Source organism: Hesperophylax consimilis, chromosome 30, assembly GCF_061612785.1.
Source record: "Hesperophylax consimilis isolate HC1 chromosome 30, BYU_Hcon_1.0, whole genome shotgun sequence".
In the NCBI taxonomy this organism is placed as follows: domain Eukaryota; kingdom Metazoa; phylum Arthropoda; class Insecta; order Trichoptera; family Limnephilidae; genus Hesperophylax; species Hesperophylax consimilis.
In genome coordinates this window covers 8,109,275-8,134,475 of record NC_142865.1, presented here as the reverse complement: position 1 = coordinate 8,134,475, position 25,201 = coordinate 8,109,275, and the positions used below count along the sequence as shown (strand labels likewise).

Here is a 25,201-nt window from a genome sequence, read left to right as displayed (position 1 = left end):
AATATTATAAGGGGGTATTTCACTATGTCGGGCTAAATATCTGACTAGCTATCCGTTGGCTGGATTTAAAGATCAGAATAACTTCGTTATTCAACGGCGACCGTTTCACCATTGTTTCGAGCTTCCGGATAGATAACACTCGAAATAGTCTGGCAACATCGCAAAATGTTTGCAGTTACTCAATCTACTGCCATGGCTGTCATGCGTCACAGTCCGCACACCGCGAAGTGTGCATTTTTTTGGTTATGTTATGTTGATTATCAGGTCATTTTAGATAGATTCGTGTCGAATTAATACATTGTTTCTTATTTTGAACACAATCAAATAATTCAGGATGGATCATACAAGCATTCAAATTCATTCTACAAAATTCGACTCACTTCTCAGCTGTTAAACTCGGAATGTTTTGACGCCATCTTTCATTCGAGAAATAGCGCCTAACGTGAAGTTCGAACACTGATTAGTCAAATCTAACTTTAACCCGAGCGTTAGCGTTATTCAGATATAGTGAAAACGAAAAAATGACTAATCCGCGGATAAGTGCTTAGTCAGAACATAATCAGAGATAGTGAAATACCCCCTAAGTGTCCTGTTGTCCTGACCCACGGCGTAGTCTTCACTTGATTCGACTTGTCACTTTATTTTCTTATATTATATTTACCATATGTCTTTGCTTTCATGTACCTTTGTCTACTCCTGTATTTTTCATTTTACTTTATTCGTGTTATTATTTTGTAATTTGGACGATGTTAATAAATAAATAAATCTCCGACTTCTTTCATCATTGTATACTGTGTACCACAATGTTACTATTAAAAAATTACAATACATCGAATTTAATTCGACTCCGTAACTCATTCCGGTGCCGAGAAATTGCCTTGAGTATTCCTCGGCCGTCCCCGACTTCTTATACCATCCAAACTACTCTCTTAACACTCCTGGCACTAATAAGAACAAACTTTTAAATTACTATAGACTACTTTTCAAGTTCTGCGAGCACAAACTTACTCAGACTGAATTTTTATATATTATCAGCTGACGTGTACCCGGCTCCTTTACTTTCTGTAAATATAATAGGCGTTAATAAATTCTCTAAATGATAGTGAAAACCCATTGCATAGCTTAGATACGGACGCGGATAGCGATTTTGTTTTATACTACAGGGTTTTCCAATAAGATGTGTTATTTTGAATAGCCCGCTATTTCGGTAGATGTTACTTTTGAAGCTGCCATTTTTTGACATTTGACAAGTAGAAACTACGCCATTAATAAAAATGGAACGATACACGCTTCAACCACGCATAGAAATTATTAAAATTCACTTGAGTGAATCAAATGCAAATCGTCTTGAGTGATGAGGCCCATTTCCACCTCGGTGGCTTCGTCAACAAGCAAAATTGTCGCATCTAGGGCTCGGAAAACCCAAGAGTTATTGTTGAAAAGCCTCTCTCTATCCTGTGACTGTTTGGTGCGGTTTATGGTCCGGCGGAGTCATTGGACCTTATTTTTTCGAAAATGAGGCTGGAGCTACAGTTACGGTGAATGGATTGCGCTATCGAGAGATGATTAATGATTTTTTATGGCCGGAATTGGATGGTATTGATCTGGACAACGTTTGATTTCAACAAGACGGCGCTACGTGCCACACAAGCAACGAAACCATTGATTTTTTACGATTGAATATCAAAATAACACATTTTATTGGAAAACCCTGTATTTAATCTTTAAATAGTATAAAACAATGTAATGTATTTTGTCTCTAAATAAGTTCGTAGTAAAAATTTAAACATTATAAAAAATTATATCTAATTCCTCAAGCATTTTCTGTATTGATTATATTTAATGTGATTTTATAACTTTTTCTTCTTTTGTTGCCATCTCCTATCGGTGGTCGCCTCGCATCACCATTTGATAATAAAAATTTTAAATGTTTTTGTGAAGTTTTTTTTTAAAATTAAAGTTAGTTTCTAAGCTGCCTTTCAAAAACCAGCCCTGACTTGAACTTTCTTCTCATTAGTATGTTAAGCCTGATCTTTATTCCGGCGAATTGGGGCGGGTGGAAAAGAGGGTAGAAAGTATAAAGAGAAGAAGTAGGGGGATGATACCCCTTAGAATATATAACTGTAGAGATATAGAAACTGTATAATAACGATGAAATTTTTTATCTTATTTATAATCGCTTTATATTAAAAATAGCACATATTTATTAATCTGTATACGGATTTAAGTCACGCTAAGATCGACATTCCAACCAAGCCGAGTTTGCAACTGATATACCGGGCCTCAGTAGAGAGAGTTGTAGGCAGTAGTTAGCGATAGAACATAAGATTGGTTAATCCTTAGTTCGCGATTTGAAAGATAACAAATATATTTTTTAATATGTAGCATCTACGTAAAAAGGTTCCGGAAAACGTCTACCTTTCATATATTCTGAAAATCCAGCTGTTTTTTTAATGATTCCTGTAATTAGAAAATTTATTTGTTTAACTTTATGACTATAATGCTGTATCTACTTGACGAAGGCACAAAACCTTATTTTTTTCATCTTTTTACTGAAACCGGTTTGCATATCATCACAATTTTTGTTCAACAAAATACAGTATTTGACTGGAGAGGCCCCACCACTTTTCAACAACGCCGGTATAAGGAAAACATTGTTTATCTCCTTCGTCGTACACGTCAACACCCTGATTTTTTTAATAAAGTGAAGCAACATTTAATTATTATGAACGACCTTAGATCCTCCAGTGTCCCTGAATACAGCGTACTATACATATTTACACCCAATAAAAAATATTCAGTACACCTTGAAATAGTTTCTCTTCGTTATTTATTGCCGGATCTAAAGAAAAACAAAAGTAAAACTTTATATTTAAATTTATATATACATTTTGAAAATAATAAGATAGCTAGACACTTTAACTGTACTGTCCCATTGCGAATATGTGTTATAATTAGCCTGGTAGCGTAAAAATCAAACACTTTCCCTTTAAAACCAGTTCACCGAGATTTTTATGAAGAAATCTCAATTAAAGAAGAGAAGTGAAACTCCTAAACATATAGTGTTTCACTATTTACTAGAAGTGGGGTATCAGACTTGTGTTAACATTCCTCAAGCACACTCATAACATTGGGGTAGGCGCCAGTGGCTTGTGAGGTGACTGCTCCAGATGGTCTTAGCCTGACTGTTTGCAAGGTCAGGGTCTATCCGTCCCCATGAAAGGAAGAATTATAAATAAAATAACACAATATATACAGTTTTAGTGTTAACAGTATTTAATTCAAAAATTATATAGTTTTTCTCAACCTTTCTCTATACCTTCTCCTTCCTAAATTTAATTCAAGTCGGGTATATGTATTATGAACCGCCGTTCCCAGGAGGGATAAAACGAAACGTTCTCTAACGGTATTTTTATCCATTGCCGGAAATCCGTATAACAATTAGTATCTCGGATCCACGGAGCACAGAAGGCAGGAAGGCTCAGCGTTATTGAATGCGGAACTAAACTTTACTTGGCCGGAATCAAAAAGTTATTAGGTTCTTACTTCTCCATTAGTTTGAATGGCTAGATTAAATGAAATATTTTATTATTTTGAATTAAACATTAATTTTATGTTAAAAAAGTAAGGTTTTAAGAAATTTATTCAATTTATTATTATTTAGTTTATTCGAAAAAAGAAAGGCATACAAATGTTTGCATCGGTAATTGTATTTGTATGCCGTTCTGGATAGAATTGAGTTTTTAAACGAACGAAACTATTTATTCATATTCATATTGCATATGTACGAGCGCAAGAAAAAATATTCATTATAATATTTTAAACATAACTTGTGGAAAGTGTATTTTAATAAAATAAATTGATTAACGCCATATATTGTAGATATAACTTGTAGATTATAACGAGCGTAGCGTTTAACCTTATGGAGTAAACTTAAAATTATTCATAAACTGCTCGTCCATAGATGGTGCTAATTTAATTATTTTAGAAAAAAATACTTTTCGCGCGATACGCTTTAAAATTTTTCAATAAATTGTTTATTATAACTAAAATATGGGTTTGATTTAGAAATTGTTAAACTTCAATTAAATATTATTAATAACCAAATATAGATAGCCATATCCTAAATTTACTTTCGCATTGATACCTTTATTGATAGTATTTTTATTTTTTTATTTGGAGATCTTAGTTACTCTTCGATTTTGTTATGTATATAAAAGTTTTACATAAATGTGTTGGTTTCCATAAGTATTTCCTTTATACATAAATTTGTTAGTGTTATATCTGCCTTACTTTGCAGATTTAAGTTTTGGAAATTCTTTGTTAAAAAGTAAAAGGTTGTACTTATAATTGTGTTTATTTACGTTACAAATAATAGGTCTGGATTTAGCTACACTGTTCATTACCCGAGGGTTGGTAATTCTCTGGTTCGAGTAGCTTGTTCCCTGTCAATCTCATCTCACAAGTAATTGTTACACTCTAGCGACATCTCACGGACTCTGGAGTAAGCTCTATAATTAGCGCCATCTATCGCTTAAATACTCAACTTATTATCATACATCAAAAGTATTTGCTATACGCATAAATGAATAATTCATATTTTTTGATAATTTAAAATATATTACATATTTTTTTATAATAATAACTAATTTATAACCACTAATTTCTTAATATATTTGTCTAGCGCAGAGAAAATTTACTCATAAAAATATTGCTTTTCTATTATGAAACTCTTTTTAAATTATTCGTAATTGGGCTAAAAATGGGATTGCAGGCCCTTAATGAATGAATTGATAGGTTTTCTCGTAAAATTTTCTTAAAATACCAATGACTTGTCACGATATCGGAACACGTGTTCATAAAAATCTATGTATTAAGATAAACGCAAGTGCATCACATGTTTATCAAAAAGCGTCATGTAGTCCCATTTTTAACCGGATTACCAATAATTTTAAGAGATTTTTTAATAAATCAGCAATACTCATTTTTATAGTTTTATTTGACTAAACATGTCTTTATTTAAATTTATCATTTTCATTATATATTTGTCCTGAGAAAGAAAACATTTTTTTAAACATCTGTCCTTTTTGATTAAACAGTGTGTGTGTATAAATTATTTTATTTTTCATTTAATTAAAATGACTCCCCAAATTGATTCTGCAATTATTGAAAAAGTCAATAATAATTGTTGATTAATAAAACCGAAATATTAGTTACTTAAAAACTTCATCTTCATCTTCGTCTGATCAGTACGATGATAAATTACAAATAGAACAAGTTATATTTCAGGTGGTTATAATTTTACAAAATTTCAGCATAATTAGATAAAGGCGCCAAAAGAGAGATGCTTCCTAAAATTGGCCGAATAATAATTGGCGCCATTAGCTGTGACGTCACATCCGTTTCACGCCACAATACACCGAACAGACGAACCGGTGGAAATGTGTCGTGGGCGTGTCAGTGTGCCTGAATTGAGCAAATTTTTTTAATTGTCTAACTAAAATTAAAAAAAATCGAAATTCGCTTTTCGACAGAATCAGTTTCATTGAAGAAGTCAACAATAATTGTTGATTAAGAAGGTTAAAAAAGAATGCTACAATTTCTGGCGAAGCCGGGTAGTAAGGCTGACAACAACCTTACATTCCGTTAACGTCATTTCCACTTTTTCGCTTTTTTTTACTTGAAACATTTATATAGATAAATAATAATTGACGAGTAAAAATATTTCACCAAAAAATTAAGATATATTATGTCTCGACGCCATCTAGTAGGAGATTTAGCATTAGCAATGCATTATCAAAGCACCCTTGAGGTGATCAGAACCCCTGAGTTGATTTTTCACGAAAACGGCGCTATACGGACGGCCGGCATAGTCCAGTGGTAACGCATTGGACTGCCATTCCGAAGGTCGCGGGTTCGAACCCGGCGTGCGCAAATAAATTTTATTTGATTAATTTGTGTTATTTCACAATTAATTAATTAAAATAATATATAGTATATTTGCGGCACGTTCCATAGTGGAAGATACTACCAGTATCGCCATGGTGTAAGACCACCATTCAGAATTGAAACGTTGCTCCAAATGGCTTTAGCCGTGTTTAGTGACTAGATCTGAATAGCCAGGTACTTCCTCGCCTTCCTCTTTCCCTTCCCCACTTATCTTCAGCCTCACAACATCCCCCAATTGGGGATGCCATAGTCTCACTGGCTCCAGACGGGAGCAGTTGGGACTCTTGTGAGGTATTCACTATAAAAAAAATTTAAAAAAATTAAAAAAATATATAAATTAACCAAATATTCTAATAAGCAATAATTGTTCAATAAAAAATACCAGTACATATTGAATAATTAGGCGGGTCTTAAATAAGCTGACGTAGCGCAATTGATAGAGCACCTGACCGGCAATCTTAAGGCGATGCACTACGTAGTGTAATATTTTAAATTGAGCCGCTATCAATAACAACCCTTACGTAGATGGCGATATGGTTTAAATTCCCGCTTAACACCATTCGCCTGTTTTGATTTATGCAAGAAAAAAACATGGCCAAAAAGTGCCTTTTATTTTATTTTGTGGATGTTCAGGCATAAATATTTTTTTTTTTTCGATCATTTTATAAATAACTTAATTTGCCACATTATACAATAAAATAATAACCGAAAATGGGTTCGTAAGTAGGAGATTTTGAACTTTAAAGCAATTTTAATAAGCCTTTACACTATTTTTTTCTGGGTTTATAAAAAGACTTATTTTATTTTATTTTTGTTTATTGCAGAAACAAACAGTACATAATTACACAGATGACAATAGTTACAAAATTATAAAAGTTAGTACAATAATTGGTACCAATGACATGTCGCTGACATATATGCATATGAGGTATATTATACATTTTACGGTTAAGTTACATTTTTAAGTTAAGTTAAATTAGTGTACTGGGGAAGAAGAGAGGTGTGTGTGAGTGTTTGTGTGTGCGTGTACGTGTGCATGTGTGTCTGTGTGTGGTTGTATGTGTTATGTGGGCGAATTCAGTGTGCTAAAAAAGTTTTTCTTAAATACAGGGAGAGAATCAAAAAATATATCGGTATTTGTGCTTGTTTGAATTGAGTTGAATGTTTGAAGGATGCGAGAAATAGGGGAATTGGCTGCAGCGTTTGTATTATTACTAGTTGTGTAAAAAAGGTTGGTGTGTCGAGTTCTTTTAGATGGGGTGTTAAAATTTATTTGGGATAGAAGTTCTGAGCAGTCTATTTCGTTGTGTATTATTTTATGGAGAAATGTCATGTCAGCTACCGTTCGCCTGGATTTCAGGGATTGGAGAGTGCAGATATAATTATTGTTGTATTTATAACCTAGGTACTTAATGAATTTATTTTGTATGCGCTCTATATTATTGACATAGTAAGTGTATTTGGGATTCCAGACAGGCGATGCATATTCCAGTGTACTTCTGACTAGTGAGGAATAAAGCATTACTAGCGTACGTGGATTTTTAAATAATTTACTCAGACGCAGTACGAAACCTAACATTTTGTAAGATCTGGTAGTGATTGAAGAAATGTGCGTATTAAATATAAGTTTACTGTCTACGTAGACTCCAAGGTCCTTACATTCGCTTTTTGAGATCACGGGTTCATCGCGGAGTGAATAGGGAAAGTTAATTATATGCTTGTTTCAGATGTAAAAATGATAATAAATTTTTCTTATGTAAAAATGCTCGATTATTTCAAAGGCCAAGATGTATTCTACTCGCAGTATTTAATTAAAGCATCTGAAACATTTCTAGGCGACTAAATTTTCAAAACAAAAACACATGATTTTGTATTACTACGCATGGCATCGCCTTAGGGTTGCTGGTTCAATTCCAGTCGGCGGTATTTATTTTTTCTCGGAACATTTTTTCAATTTATTTATTTGTTTTAGGTTAATAATTATAGCTTAAAAAATAATAGAATCAGTTTCATTTTACTTATTTTTCATAATCAGTTACTTGAGCATGATGTCTGCGTGGGACTTGAGAAGAAAGGTTTTATTTAAATTCATGATATTATTTTTCTTTCACATAGTTCTAGGTCACATTTCTAGTAAGTTTCTGTTCAGTGGCCACCCTGCACAACAGCCTAATTGATAATAAATTGGATAAAGGGTTGAAAGGATAGAAGAAAGGGAAAATGAGAAAGATACTCTTTATCAATGAGAAAATTTCAAAGCCATATAATATGGTTATAAAAAATTATCTCATGCTACTTCTTTGAGATGATAAAAGGAATAAAGGTGCTACGTAAATAATATTAATCATTTCATGAATATGTCGCCACAAAAAAATTTTGCAACTATTGAAGAAGAAATAATACGATTGTTTTAATAATATTTCATTTTTAACTAGCTGATATCTCCGGCTTTGCTCAGGAATCAGGCAGAATTTTTCGAAATCAAATGTAGACAGTAATTCTCGTCTTATTTCGTACATCAAATGTTGAAACATACTGCTGGCATCAAAATACTGCTTTAAGGGTAGGAAAAGAGGGTTACAATATAACTCAACACAGTGACAATTCAACACACTTTTAAAAAGTGATATAAAGTCATTAGAAACTATGAAAAAAAATTAAACCTAACCTACTTAACCCAGTTAAAATTTCTCGCATTTGTGTAGATATTTGCATGCTCTCAGTATTAAAACTGCTTGAAATGGATTTACCTGTGTTCAGCGTCCATATCTGAATAGCCAGGTACTTACCGACCTTCCTCTTTCCCATTTCCTCCCTTCCCCACTACTTACACCCTCTCTACGGTTAACAACTGAAAAAACCTTCAAAAAGTGATAAAGTTATTAAAAGCGATGAAAAAAACTAATATATAAACCTAACCTATACAATTTAATTTTGTTTAATTGTTATTTTGATGAATTTTCCGGTCACGAAAAAAATAATATGGTTTGCCGTAAAAATGAAACATTAAAATAAACTGCAAATGTACCGTTGATTGCTCGTATTATATATATCGCTGAATACCTAAGTGCTCGCTCGGACGAAGTTCCGTTCATATTTTTTATCATGTCGCAAGTTCTGTTTTTCTCATTACACCGTATCAAAAGTTTCAGACTTTAAAGAAAACATCTTTGATAAGCCCCAAAACTGAAGTATCCACCGTTTCACAAATTTTTACAAATTTCTAAAAACTTCCACAAAAAACTCCGCTGCATCTCTGAAGTAATTTTAATTCTACGGAATAATTTCCAACCAACTAAACTTCTCACGGGCTTCCACGTCGGCATGAATACCATTAAAAGAGTCATATAAAACCGTGGATCTCTCGTGGTTTTTTTTCTCCGTGTTTATATATTTTTCCAACGATTTGAATACAATTAGCCGTCTGTGGAACTGCAGTCTGCAGGACTGTAGAATCGGAGACGGTGGAAAAAAACTACGCGGCAATTAGTGGAAAACTTTACTGAAATTAAAAAAACTTAAATGCTTGATTTTTTCATTTGAGGGAAGTAAAATATTTGCGGACACTGTCTTGTAACGTCTTGTGGAAACCGATATTTTAGCAATTTAATTAATGTGCTTGCTATCAACGTCTGTAGTTGTACAGTCCTACTTATAAAGATTCAATAACACGCCGTTACATCGTTGGTGTTTAAATCGTTACTCATAATAATATTCGTGAGAGTTTTTTTTATACTGGCTTCACTTTGTTCCAAACCTCAAAAACACGCACCACTTTCGCACTTCGAATTTTGTTGCTAAACCTCTCGTTTCTTCAGATGAAATTTATATAGTCGTTATTTGCATCGAAATCCGGCTAATTTGATTATGCCTCCCGTATTTGCTTTAAAAATCCATATTTAAATTTAGAATATCCCTCCGTCAGTGTTGCAAGTGGGTATTACTGTTTTTTTTTACATTATCATTACGCGACTGATCGATATTTGTCAAACTTCTTGAAAATATGTCAAAAAATTCGTCATATGTGTTGGCGCTATTCTGACGCAATACTAGGGTGCAGCCAGGTATAAATCTGACAGCTACTAATACAGCTGGTATAAGCATCCGCAGTTATTATTTTACTATTTTTTTTTTATTTATTCCATCTCACTATACATAAAACACGTTTTTTAACATAAAAATAAACCTCACTAGGATTAAGCATGTATCGAGGTTAACAATTTACATTTGAGTGAAGCAAACATAGGAGTAATCACAAACCTAAAGTAATTCTACATACAAACAAAAATATTTCAATTTTCAAGAAAAAATAAGTTTTAGATGTGTTACCAGATGGGTAATTTGACAGTATATTGTAACTACATTTGAACCATAACTACTAATCATTAATCATTATTCAAAAAAAGAAGCAAAGTAGATAATAAAGACAGATAGGGTGACATTCAGTTTTTAGCAAATGGGACTTATGAGTAACGTTTTCCGCTATCCCGATGTTATACGCCCGTATGATATTTATAATGCGATTATGAGTAAGAAAATAAAAAAAATTGTAGATTATTGTTAGATTATTTTACTGACTGATATATTATCGCACATTTTAACTATGAATAACGTTAAAATGTGCGAGAGATATAAAATAAATTTTCTGATTCTGATCTTCATACTAAAAACATCTAATTTTAATATTTTAATTCACAATTATTGATTGATTAAAAATGTCAATATCTGCTAAGACGTGTCTGACGTTGGCCGGCGTGAGTCAGCGCCACTAAAATCACGAACAAAAACGAATATGTCATTTCGGCAGCATATCAAAAATGCCACATTTTAAAACGACGTAGAAAATGTATTAGTCAACGTAAAAATAAAATAAAAATGTTTTCGTTATCTTATTTTATACATTATTTTATTTTCATGAATTAAAAAAAATCTTTGAAAATACCACATTACATAGGATTTTCCAATAAGAGGTGTTATTTTGAATAGCCCGTTGTTTCAGTAGATGTTACTTTTAAAGCTGTCATTTTTTAACATTTGAAAAGTAGAAACTACGCCATTAATAAAAATGGAACGATACACGCTTCAACAACGCATTAAAATTATTAAAATTCACATGATGAAAATTTGGCAAGACCGTTCGTTAAACTCGAACATTTTTGGGTCGTCGTGAAGCACCTTGTCGGACCGCAATACAGAAATTGGTGGAAAAATTCGAGCTGTTGGGACAATTTAGTGATGTGAAGAATAAAACCCGTGCACGTTGCTCAAGAATAGCCGAGAATATTGCTGCTGTTGACGAAAGTGTTGAAGAAAACCCAGGTTTGTCCAATCCACGTCGTTCTTTGGAATTAGGCATTCCACAAACGTCATTACACCGTATTTTGCATGAAGATTTGTGTCTTAAGGCTTATTAAGTTCAGTTAACACAAGAACTCAAGGCGGCCGATCATCAACAACACCTCTCAAATAAAATAACACCTCTTATTGGAAAACCTGTAGATGTCGAAACCTGAGTCGAACGCAGTACTCGCACAGATGCAATTAAAATGACTGTAGTAGGTAAAATTTAAATGGTAACTAAAAAGGAAATTTTCCCACAAGCTCAGATATTGAGTGAAATATTTTAATTGAATCGTTTTTAATCCTTTTCATATCGTTTAATTATTTTAGCTTTCATGTTTGCCTTCCAGAATTCCAGTATGTCATTATCCTTCAAAGTCATTTGCCGAGGATTATGTGACTACTTCCACTGTGCAGCATTTCTATACGAATGTTAATTCTACGTTTGCAGTGAAAATTTCCCGCAGTCATTTGTCCTTTTAAAGCTGCAAAGTTGTTTAAAGTTATAATTTATTTTAATCTTGTGTAATGTGTGGTAACTACCACATCTTCTACATCTCCTACTACCACCACAGTAAGCGGAAAATGTTGCTTGTGTTGTGATGGAGGACTTAGTTAGTCGAGGAATTGAATACACTACGACTGGGTGGGACCCAAACGCGATGTCAACTCAGCCACCGACCGGTCAAACGTTATATCAAGAAAAGCACAACACAAACAACACTTCATAAAACGCTTACCAGCTTTACTTCTCGGTTCTCCCTATATTCGGATTGTAAAATAAGGATATCTTTGTTAGTTAAGGATTCTCCACTATTACGTTTTCCGTCGTTGGGTGATTAATATCCTTGGCTACGAATTCTTAATTCCCGGCGTGTGCAAAAAATGATTAATTTGAATTTTTCACAATTTATTAATTAAAATATTTCCGGTACCTTCCAGATTGGTATATACTTTCAGTATTGCCCTGGTGAAGATCATCATTAAAAATTGAAACGTCGGTCGAAATGGCTTTAGCCGCGTTGTGCGACCAGGTCTGGATAGCCAGATACTTCCCCTCCTTACTCTTTCCCATATCCATTACCACCCCACTAACTTCAGCCGCACTACCTTAGATTGTACATTATGTGGTCTAGAAGTGCGAACTTTAGATCACATATTTTTTGGTTGTCCCTCTCTAAACAAATATCCTCTCTTCTATCAAGCATTATCTAAAATTGCCTCCCCTCCATTCAACATTTCATCTCTTCTAATTCTGAACTCGACTCCAATTTTCGTTAAATTTTTGAAATTTTCCTATTTAAATAAAATTTATATTTAAATTCATCTTTCATTTCTCCATAATTTTTAATGTTGGCCAAGAAAACCCTTGAAGGGTGAAAGCCAGAAATAATAGGGGAAAAAACCTTCCCTAATATAGGGGATGACGAAGCCTCACTGGCTCTGGAGCAGTTTGGACACGGTATTGACTAAATATATATATTTTTTGATAAATATAAACTAACCATAATTTTTCTTTATTGTTACAGCGCCCCCTACTTCTGTGGACATTGTTGGTTTCGCTCACAACGCAAAAATCGAAATTCAAGAAAATCAGGATCTCACTTTGGAGTGCCGAGCGCAGAGTGCTAAGCCCGCAGCCAAGCTGGTCTGGTACAGAGGCAAGGAGGAACTTAAACTTGGTAAGTAAATTTTTTTTATGCGACACAAGAATATAATTTTTCAGGGCAGGGGATCTAAGACACCCCAAACTCAATGTTTTAGGAAAAATTGAGTGAAGGTACTAAAAAGATAATGAGTGACTACTATATATGTGTGCCATTTCAGGAAACTCCTTCATTGACAAATGCGAAAAGAAAAGTTTTTCTATATAATCGTGGAGACTACGATTCAATTAATTTCGCCCTTGAACAAGCTGACTGGGCTTCCATTTTTTCTACCTCTCAAATAGAACCAGCGCTTGACGGTTTCTATACGTTTTTGAAATACCTCATAAATCTTCATATTCCTCATAAACTTTCGTGGAACTCGAAATATCCTCCTTGGTACAGTGCTGCCCTTATTAAGGTAACTAAGGAAAAATCAAAATACTTTAGCAAATATAAAAAACACAAGAACCAGGCTGACTATGACGCATTTTCCCTGCTTCGTAAACGGCACAAAGACTTATGTCGGAAAAGCAAAGCCCGTTTCTTGAGTAATATTGAAAACAATATTTCCTCAAACCCTAAAAACTTCTGGAGCCACGTCAAATCTTCTAACGCATCCCAAGGTGTCCCAAAATGTATGTATTTTGGAGAGCTGAAAGCCAATAATGGAACGGAAATTGCAAATTTATTTTCAAAATATTTCAGTTCAGTTTTCAGTAAACCCTCCGATCCACTTACCCTTGATCCAACTGACGTCGGGAACCATACATCCAATATAAGCAATATTGAGGTGACACGAGAAATCGTCTTAAAATACCTTAAGGAAATTGATATTCGCAAAGGTGCCGGTCCTGACGAAATACCTTCAATCTTTATCAAACAATGTGCACAAAATCTAGCCTTACCCCTTTCTTTAATTTTCAATCGTTCCCTAACCGATTGCACTGTCCCTGTTATATGGAAATCTGCTTATGTGTCTCCTATTTTCAAAAATGGCAAAAAAACAGACGTTAAAAACTACAGGCCAATCTCCAAACTTTGTATATTTAACAAAATTTTTGAAAAAATAGTCTATGACCAACTATATTCTGCTCTTAAGCCCAGCCTGAATACGACCCAACACGGTTTCATTAGTGGTAAATCTACAACCACAAATCTTTTAACCTTCACAGAGTACCTGCAGGATAATTTGGATAACAGAATACAAGTGGACACTGTCTATACCGACTATAGTAAGGCGTTTGACAAGGTCGATCATTCAACCTTGTTGAACAAGCTTTTAAAGATTGGTATTCACGGCAATCTTTATCGTTGGCTCTCTTCTTATATCTCCAACCGTAGTCAAATAGTAGTGGTTGCTGGATTTAAATCCGACTCTGTTGCTGTAACATCGGGAGTTCCTCAAGGCAGCCTGTTAGGACCGTTACTATTTAATATCTATATCAATGATATTGGTCACTGCTTTTTACACTCGCAGACCATCCTATATGCAGATGACATGAAAATCTTCTCACCTATAAAATCAATCGAAGACTGTCACAGGCTGCAAAAGGATTTACAACGTTTAAACGCGTATGTTAATGCCCATTGTCTGGAATTAAATATATCCAAATGCTTCATCGTACGCTTTACTAGAAACAAAAACATATTTATACACGAATACTCAATTAATCATCAACCTTTATCTACCAAATCAGAAATTAAGGACCTTGGGGTTATACTTGATAGTAAACTGAATTTCAATAAACATATTGACCACGTAGTCACTAACGCATCTTCTATGCTGGGTTTCATAATCCGTTCCTGTAAACAATTCAAAGACATTGCTACTTTCAAAACACTGTATTTCTCATACGCTCGTAGTATCCTTGAATACGCATCACAAGTGTGGAACCCAGGCTATGCAATACATAAAAATAGAATTGAAAGTGTTCAAAATAGATTTTTAAGGTACCTTAATTTCCGCTCTTTTCGATCTCATATCAGTAATGAAGACTCTGCAAAGTTCTTCAATATACAGACGTTAACTTTCCGAAGAAATGTAGCAGATTTGGTAATGTTATTCAAAATTACACACAATTTAATCGATAGTCCTGATCTTCTTCAACGCCTATTATTCCATGTTCCCAATCGCAACAGCAGACAGTCGCTTACTTTTAATCTCCCTCATTGTAAGACAAATTCCAAACAAAACTCATTTATCTACAGATCCACACACTTTTTTAACTTAAATTATAACCATATTGACATATTTAACTCGACTTTACGCGACATAAAACAAAAACTCAATAATCAACAAAACTCAAACTAGTTCAATTCCTATATATTCCCGTCCTTTGCCTCTTAATCCTTATCCTATATTTCCCCCTCCTCCCCCCCACCCTCCTTTATTTTAATATTTTTAATATTTCCTAACTAAACAAGAAATTAATTTAAGAGAACATCTCTATGCCATTGTACACCATTGTAACACCATTAACTATTCATCAGTGGAAAGTTCATAATTGGCATAATTAATAATATTATTATTGTATCATTATATAATTACAGATTTGCTGTCAACTTTTCCAAATAAATAAATAAATAAATAAATAAATAAATATATGTATTATATTTACTTTCTAGCTAAGATCGCAAAACACACAGTTTGCGAGGCAATACTGACAGTGTATAGTTATGAAAATGCAAAATTTCTTAAACACTATAAAAAAGTTGTAATTGTACAATTGTATAATAAGCTAACCATTCGACGTTTTGACAAACATTTTTTAAAGCCTTAATTTTTTTAATTTTAGATTTAATTATTTTTATTTTTTGTAGTAAAATATAGAATGAACGATTATAAATTAAATCATTACATAATTTAAAAAAATGTAGCTTTATTTCAAGTGAAGTACTAAATTACAATCAAAATGGCACTCCTTTTTTTAATGAATTTCACATTTCAACACTAAATATAAAACTGTAATTTAAAACCTTTTTTTTCTTGGACACCTTGGAAAAAAGGCATAAATCAACGATGATAACCGAATTAACTATATATTTTTTGCGCAAGTTGGACAAAACCTTTAAAACTACCAAAACCAGTGAACTAACCATTCTAAAAAATTACGAGTAGTCTGTAGGAATCTCAAAATGACGAGTAAAACATCTCAAAAATAAAACCGCCATGCGCACGAGTCTAAACGGCTAATACTCTCGTTAGAGGCTTTCAGGTAGATTTGAATTTGATGTTCGTCATTTTGACGAACGTTAGCTATCTAGGGTTAAGTGGGTAAGGAATTTAATTGAATAAAGCTGAGTTACGCCGAACGTATAAACCGGTAGACATTTGATGTTAGCAAGAGAGAGTACGAAATGAGTGCAATATGGTTGTGAATGATGAGTAGTTGGAGCAGGTGGATGAGTTTGTGTATTTGGGAAGTATGTTTTCGAGAGATGGGAAGGCTGACAGAGATATTGAAAGAAGCGTAAATGAAGGTAACTCCATTGATGAAGGACTGAACGCAGTTGGCGCTAACAAGAAATTGTACAAATAAGTGAAGCTAGCAGTCCACAATGGAGTGCTGGTACCTACCCTGATGTATGGCAGTGAATTTTGGGACTGGCAGAGAAAGGATGAAAGTAGACTGAATGCTGTAGAAATAAAATCCCTGAGACGTATGGTTCTGTAAAAACCATCGTATTATCATGTGGTGATTCGCAAAGAATGCACAGCTGATAGAAGCGTAATGAGTAAGATTAAGAAAGGGAGGCTTGGATAGTTTGGGCATGTTGATCGAAAAACTAAAAAAGGAGTGAAATGAGAATATATGACGCGAATGTCAATAATATAAGAAGTCCGACAAGGAAGACATGACACGATTAAGTGAACCAAATATTTGAGTCGGGCCATTTCAAGAGTAAGAATAACAAAAGGGTATGTATGAATGTGAATCAAAGATGTTTAGTTAGTTAGTTATGTTGTGGGCATGCACGAAGACAAATGAGTATTGCCAATTTATTATAAACATCTTCAAATTATTGGTTATTCGGTTAAAAACGGGATTGCAGGCAGTTTCCTGATAATATTTTATTAAATTCTTAATATATCGTAACACTAGTTCATGCAATTGCATTTGCCGTGATAATATACAATGACGAAATGCAAATGTGAACACGAACACGTGTTTCGATATTGTGTAAACATATTCGTGTTTTTTTTTTAAATTTTATTAATAAATTGTCAACTTCAGACTCCATTTACTCGAAAGTGAAAAAAGGGGGTATTCCACAAAAACAATTTAAAATGTGATGCAGAATAGTTTTCCGATGATACTACAAGTTTCTAGACACCGTGTAGATATATAAAACAGTGTCTGTGGGTGCACCTTGAAAAATAAATATTGCTGATTTATTAAAATCCTGTTAAAAACGGGATTGTGAACCGTTTCTTAATAAAAAATTTGTACACTCCGAATATATCGGAAACATGTTCTTGCTCATGCGTGTGCCTTGTTAATTTATATTGACGAAGTGCGTAAATATAATTATATTTATGAACACGTGTTCCGACGTTGCGATAATACATTCATTTTTTCTAAAATATTAACATGAAACCTATAAATTCATTCGATAAAGGCCTGCAGTCCCGTTTTAATTGGGATTACGAATAATTTGAAGAGATTCTTAATAAATAACTAATATTCAATATTTGTAATTTTTCTTTGTGTGTTGCAGCCTGTGGGACTAAAGCATTCTCTATAATTGGGGTATGTTGTGAGGCTGAAGGGCAGGAGATGCGGTAGAGGAAGGTTGGAAAGTACCTGGCTATTTAGATATGGCCACCAAACACGACTTAAACCATTTCAAGCAAAAATCGATCTCAGAATTATCTTAGTTAGTATGTACAAATTTGGTTTATTTAAATATTTAATGTTCCTTCAGTGTTCATTCTCAAAGTTTTATATTTAAAAAAAAACATTGTGAACGAGGGTAACTTTATACCAGAGCATTACAATGTTTATGGCGGCAGGAAAAACAAACACAAAAACGCGTTTAAGCTTGGTTAAAAAAAACTCTACACGCCGTTGGTTGGTTGCACCGCTATGCTTTTATTGTTTAGCATACGAGGTTATGCCGGCTGTATTAAAAACACCATGTACTACCTTTACAGTTTGTCCATAAAAAAGAAGAACAGTAACAAAGAAAGATATTATTCACTTCAAATTGGGTTTTAGTGTTAAATTATAGTTTTTAATTTGTACGTTTTTGTACAAGACTTTCAATAATCATGTTTTTTAATCTTAAAAGGATTATACTAGCCAGAGATATGTATATTTGCAATGTGTCTTTATATCACCACGAATATGGGTAATATGCTTCTTGACAAATGGCCGATTTAAGCTTAAGGCGAAGCTTAATGCCAAATCGCTTTTTTGATTAATCTTTATAACGAATTGTGGTACATAATGAATGCCAAAAAATATGCGTTAGATAAATTGCAAGTATTCCTATCGTTTCGCTTGAGTATAATACAAATAAAATAATAAGTGACTCAATAAAAAATATAAATGCAAACTACTAAAAAATATTTTTTTCAATAGAAATTTATGTACGCATGAAAGAAACAACTTTTAAAAAATACAGTATTATAACTAAGATTATCTGTGACAGTTTCACTTGATTAACTTTTTTGCTTTCTTATAAAATTATTTACAAAATAAATAAAAAACAGTTTTTTGCTTGAATTCGAACGTTTCTAGACTCCGTTTGTCAATCGATTTTAATGCCTATTACCTACGATATAAGGTATACCAAGAATATACACATTTTTGGCTTGTAGCTTCCTCCTAAAGGTAGTTCTTATTTATTTTGTAAGAAAGAAAAAAGTTTATGCATTATTACATCGTAGTTTACGCCAGTATTTTTTTATGAAGTAATTAACAATTTTATTTTAATTCCACTCAAGAGAAACGATAGTAAAAGCTTCAATTTATTCAAAGCCTAAAGATTTCGAAAATAGTGATTTCACGGATAGCTTCGCCTTCTTTCAAGCACATATCTGTTTGGTTTCTAAATGTTTACATAACTAACTAACCATCTCGCCGTTTCCCCGCAGGGGTAGGCAGAGAGGACGGACCGCCAAACAACTCGGTCTTGGCACACACTCCTTACCTCATTCACATCCATACATCATCTCATACATACTCTTCTATTATTATTCTGACTCTTGACATGGCCCGACCCGAGTATCTGATTCACTTGATCGTGACATTTCACCTCGGGCGTCCCCGACTTCTGCTACTATTCACATTCTCATCAATATTCGCACAAATTCGCATAAATGTTTGTTTGTTCAAAATCTGAAATCTCCCAAAGTTCTTGGCCGATTGCTTTGAAATTTTGACTCAACGTTACATTCGAATAGGCGTGTGTTTTTATATTGAATTGATGTCACCTGTGACAGGTAAAACATGCATTTTTTTCAAATAGTGCCTTCTGTTGGACAGACGTTTTTTTTTGCAAAACAGCGCCAGCATTGGACGTAAAAGCAACATGCGCAATTGTTTCTTTATCTGCACAGACAAACTTAGCCACTGCAGTGGCGGGGTATAGCTAGTAAGTAATAATAACATTAAAATATTGACATTGACATTGCGCGATCAAGTGAATCTAATACTTGTGTTGGGCCATGGCAAGGATCAAAATTACAGAATAGCATATATGAAAACGTAACTAATATGATGTGCTTGTAGTGTGGTGGTCTATCCTCTGCCTTCTTTTGCGAGTATACGGCGTGATGGTTAGTTAGTTATAAAATTTTGGACAAAAAAACCACTCGAAAGACCACGGAGTTTTGGCACACCGTGCGCTCGCATAATTAATACAGGTGGTACCGAAAGTCGAAGCAATGAGTAGGAAATCCGCAGTGTTTTTATTCCATTTAATGCGGCCATATAAAAAAAACAGGCGTCCCGGAAAAGTTTGGCGCGGAAAATTCGCGCCAATTTTATACAAGCAGCTGTCAAAATGTGGTTCAAACAGTTTTTATTATTACATTATTGCTTAAAAATAATATGTTTTCCTCTGTGATGAGCACAAAAAAATTGTCTTTCTGACCGTTAGTTTACCATTAAAAATAATAATAATATTAATTTTTTCATAAAATATGAACTCCTTGTGAAAATTTTTCCATTAATAATTCTGCTAGAACAAACAAAAGAGATGTTCATTCTGAATACAGGTTGTAACAGTTTGTACCCGAAGATTTTTTAACCTGCGATTGTTATTGTCATTGTTTCATTACGTACAACGTCATATCACAAAATCTTTCTACAAAAAAAAATTAGCAGGATATTGATTTTTTTTAAATTAAAAATGTTTGAGAAGCTGTGGTGTTATGATCCACGCCGCATAATGAGGGAAATAGCGAGGAAGAAAAATCTCAGTATAATTGAGATTTAAAGGAGGATTTAAAATATTCCTTATTTCTCAACAAACCCCTGTTGTTTCCAACGCGCCGAGAACATTATGCATTATACAATTCATTATTTTTAACGGACAGACAGATTTCATCAACGTGCCAGAATTATATACTAATTCGCAAACAGTAAACTTGGATTATAAAGCCATTTTTTATAATAGGTATTAAAAAAAGTTGATGCAGAATATATATTTTTTAATATCGCTAACTAGCTGGATTTCTTGGCGTCGGGACGCTGACCAGGACTTCTGATTTAAGAGGTGGGAAAAGGGGATGGGGTGGTTTTAGACAGCGATCTTCCCCTTGTTTTGAAGATCAAGTGTGCAAAATTATGCATCAATCTTGGAATAAAACTGTAGATTTGTATAAAAGACAAACCCTCTTGCAGAAAATTTACTGATTTTAAATATGGCTAATTTAAGGCGATGCACTACGTCGTGTAATATTTTAAATTGAGCCGCTATCAATAACAACCCTTTCGTAAATGGCGATAAGGTTTAAATTCCCGCTTTACACCATCCGCCTTTTTTGATTTATGCAAGAAAAAAATATGGCCAAAAAGTGCCTTTTATTTTATTTTGTGGATTTTCAGGCATAAATATTTCATTTTTTTTCCATCATTGTATAAATAACTTAATTTGCCACATTATACAATAAAATTATAACTGAAAATGGGTTCGTAAGTAGGAGATTTTGAACTTTAAAGCAGTTTTCATAGGCCTTTACATTATTTTTTTCTGGGCTTATAAAAAGACTTATCTAAAAAAATACTCTACTATTTCAAAGGCCAGTATGTATTCTACTCGTAGTATTTAATTAAAGCATCTGAAACATTTCTAGGCGACCAAATTTTCAAACCAAAAACACATGATTTTGCATTATTACGTATGGCATCGCCTTAATGAGAATCTTTTCAAATTAATCGTAACCCGGTTAAAAACAGGACTGCAGGCCTTGAACGAATTAATTGATGGATTTCATTTGAAACTTTTAGTAAAAAAGGAATGTATTATTGCGACGTTGGAACACGTATTCGTAAAAAACATTCTATTTTCGTATTTCGTCAATATACATTAACAGAGCAAACGCAAGAGCATGAGCATTCAGGTATATTCGGAATGTACTCAATTTTTATTAGGAAACGGCGTTCCAGGTGGGAAATTATTTTCTTCAAGGCCTCCTGTGTTGGGTTAATATAAAAAATATAATCCTAGTTAACCTTGCCCAACTAATTACGAAATATTACGTTATTAGATATCTTATAGAATAACTTCCACAAAATTAAAGGAGTGTTGTAGTAAGCTATGACGCAATTGCACAATTGTTGTAAAATACACGTAAAGAAAAATTGTTGCATATTTTTAACGTTTTTGTTTTACGTTGCGGTTTGCAAGCGTAGATCGTAAATCATACGAGTTATTACAAACCATTTATTTTGTCCTTGTTTTATTTCTGTTTCCTGCAAGTTTTCCCGTTAATGATTATACTTGTGTAAGTACTGCGAATAATAAATTACCTACAAATATCTAGTTCTAAACGAAAACAAAAAAAAAATTTCATCCCTTCGGTATTGTGCTCTCAGTTTTTTTCCGTTTTTATAATTCACTGTGTTGCACAAATATTTTTAATTTAGAATTCTTAGTTGTGCCGAAACCGAATGGCATTTTGCTCTTATTTAAATTTATGTAGTTACATATTTTGTCATTTGTTTTTTAAAAAAATATATCAATTAAAAATTTGGGCATAATAATTCAGTATTATTTTTTTAATGAAAAACTAATGTTTATAAGACAAGGTTTTATGCATAGCACGAAGGATAAAAATTATTATAAGCAATAATTAGTCGCCTAAAATATTGTTTATTTATTTAAACGTCATAAAATGGCTTTTACAATAGAGTGATTACAGAACAAGTAATGTGTACACAAAAATATTGTTGCAAGTGATACAGTTGTTAATAGAAGTGCAGCTAAACAATACATAATTAAAACATACATAAACATACGAATACCTACAATAACAACACGACAAAATACACTATTCCACTGCAACACACATAAGCGCAATTACATTGCGAACTCCGGGGAATACAACGGTTTCACACTATGGGAAACCAATACTTAGGTGATGTCGATATATTTAATATTAACTTTACGAATTTTGTGGATTACGTAAAAGACCTATTTCAATACTATTCCCAAATGGAAATTATATTTTTGTAAGCCAGTCAAATCGCTGTATTTTTTAATTTATGTTCTTGTTATTTTTTATTTTGTTTCTCGCATATACTTATGTAATTTTATTTTTATTATTTCTTTCTTTTCTTTCTTATGTTTCAAAACTGTCATTTAATTTGTACCACCCACATGTAAAAGCCCTCTGGGCGTTAAATAAATAAATAAAAGAAATATCTACTAGTGTAGAAATAGTTGAATGATTGCTAGGTTGGTATAAAACCTGACTTAAATCGAGGTATGAGGTGTTTATGATAATGAATAGTAATTAATATAAAGTAAATTCTATTAAAGCCTAGAATGTTATAATAACAGAGAATATTTTATTTGAACAGAATATTAATATGTATAAAAAAGTGACTTAAGTGAATACAAATTGAAAATATCTCCCTTCGGCGGCATTTATTTTTACTCGGGAGATATTTTGAATTTGTATTGATATTTCCAGCGACTAATAATTGCATATAATAATTTGTTAATAATTCAGGTTTTGGTATTCCTCCACTATTCATTCGAAATTGTGCAGATCAACTTGCAGCACCTTTACACAAATTATTTGTCAAAAGTCTGAACGAACGGGTATTTCCAGATCTGTGGAAAGTTGCCCACGTCATTCCGATCCATAAGTCTGGCAGTAAAAACGATGTAAAGAACTACCGTCCTATCAGCCTTTTATCTTGTTTTGGCAAAATATTTGAGTCCATTGTATATAAAGAAATATTTAATCATGTAACACACATACTTAGCCCTTTTCAACATGGCTTTGTAGCTAAACGATCCACAAACACTAATTTAATCGAGTATATGGAATTTCTGTGTAAATCAATGAATAAAAAAACACAAGTAGATGCCGTATACACCGATTTCAGTAAGGCTTTCGACAAAGTTAGTCACCCTATCTTAATGAATAAACTGGATAAAATCGGCATACACGGAAATCTGCTTCGTTGGTTAGAATCATATTTATCAAATAGAAGTCAATTGGTTACTGTTAACGGTTTTAACTCTTCCCCAATATTAGTCACGTCGGGCGTTCCACAAGGATCACACCTTGGACCCTTGCTTTTCTTAATCTTCATCAACGACCTTACACGTAAACTCCACTGTAATTTTTCTCTATACGCTGACGACCTCAAGATATATAAAGCAATTAAATCTATGGAAGATTGTGAACTCTTACAACAAGACCTTAACACATTATCTGCCTGGTGTATTGACAATGAAATGGAATTGAATATAGCTAAGTGCAAAGTTATAAATTTCACCAAGAACACCAACAAAACTCTATACTCATATAGCATATGTGGTCACAATCTGGAAACAGTTGAATCGATCAAAGATTTAGGAATTATATTCGACAACAAACTAACGTTCAACCAACACATAGAATACATTGTAAATAAATCAAATAAAGTACTAGGTTTTATTGTAAGATCAACTAAACTGTTCAAGAACTCTAATAGCCTAATAATTCTATTCAATTCGTTAATCCGCAGTGTTCTTGAGTACGGGTCAACAGTCTGGAATCCACATTACATTACACAAGTATCCAGACTTGAATCTGTCCAAAGAAAATTTACACGGATTTTGTCTTATCGATCAGGTGTCTACCATCTTCTAAATGGGTATGAACAAAGACTTACATATTTCAAATTAGAGAGTTTAGTTAAAAGACGAAATATAAATGACCTCTTAATGCTTTACAAAATTGTGAATAATCGTGTTAATAGTAACTTAGTCAATCAAATCAATTTTTACGCCAGGCCCAAATACACTAGAAATATGAACATATTTTGGACCGAAATTTTTGCCAATAACACTGGATATTTTAATCCTATGTCTAGAATGTCTCGATCATACAATGATCTTGCTAAAATACACACTGTCATAGATATTTTTGCAAATAATATAACGTGTTTCAAGAAATATCTCCACGATTTCTGTACTTAAAAAAAAGAAAAATAAATAAATAAATAAAATGTTTAGTGGTTTAGAATTTTTTTTAATATGTACTCTTTAAATTTTTCTACTTATTATGTGCTTCAATCTTTGTAATTAAGTTTTAAGTTTTGTATTTAAATACTGTCATTATTTTACATGTTTGCTTATGTAAATGTGCAAATGTGATTGCTGCAGACACATTAGTCTAGGGATATTTATAATTGTACTTTTTTATTTTGTAATCCATTATTAATGTTTTTATAAATATCCTGTTTGTGTCTCGAATAAATAAATAAATAAATAAATAAATGATGAGTTATTTTGTATTTCATGATTTACTAGCTGAAGTGTACCTGGCTTTACTGGGAGTTATCCTTAGGAGATATACATATACCATCGTGGACTTTTTATGATTTGCAATTCCGTAGTACTAGATATCGCGTTAATCACAGACATAGGAATTAATTGACGAGAAGATAATGGCGAGGGGTAAAATCAACTGTTGAAGAACGAAGGTAGTGAAGCTGACTGTGATTCGTCAATAAATCAATCTGACAGTAAATAGGCATCTCGCATTATAATATCACCATTTACTTCTTAAAAGTAAAATCTGCTTTTGAATG

General features: G+C 33.0%; 1 protein-coding gene across 1 annotated transcript in view; it reads left to right on the top strand.

Moving 5' to 3' along the window:
• LOC149409600 (nephrin-like) overlaps positions 1-25,201 on the top strand; it is a 301,897-nt gene that overhangs the window by 140,135 nt on the left and 136,561 nt on the right. The window contains exon 5 of the mRNA XM_089649459.1: positions 12,819-12,971. Coding sequence (XP_089505585.1) covers positions 12,819-12,971 — 153 coding nt within the window. The remainder of the gene's footprint in view (positions 1-12,818; positions 12,972-25,201) is intronic.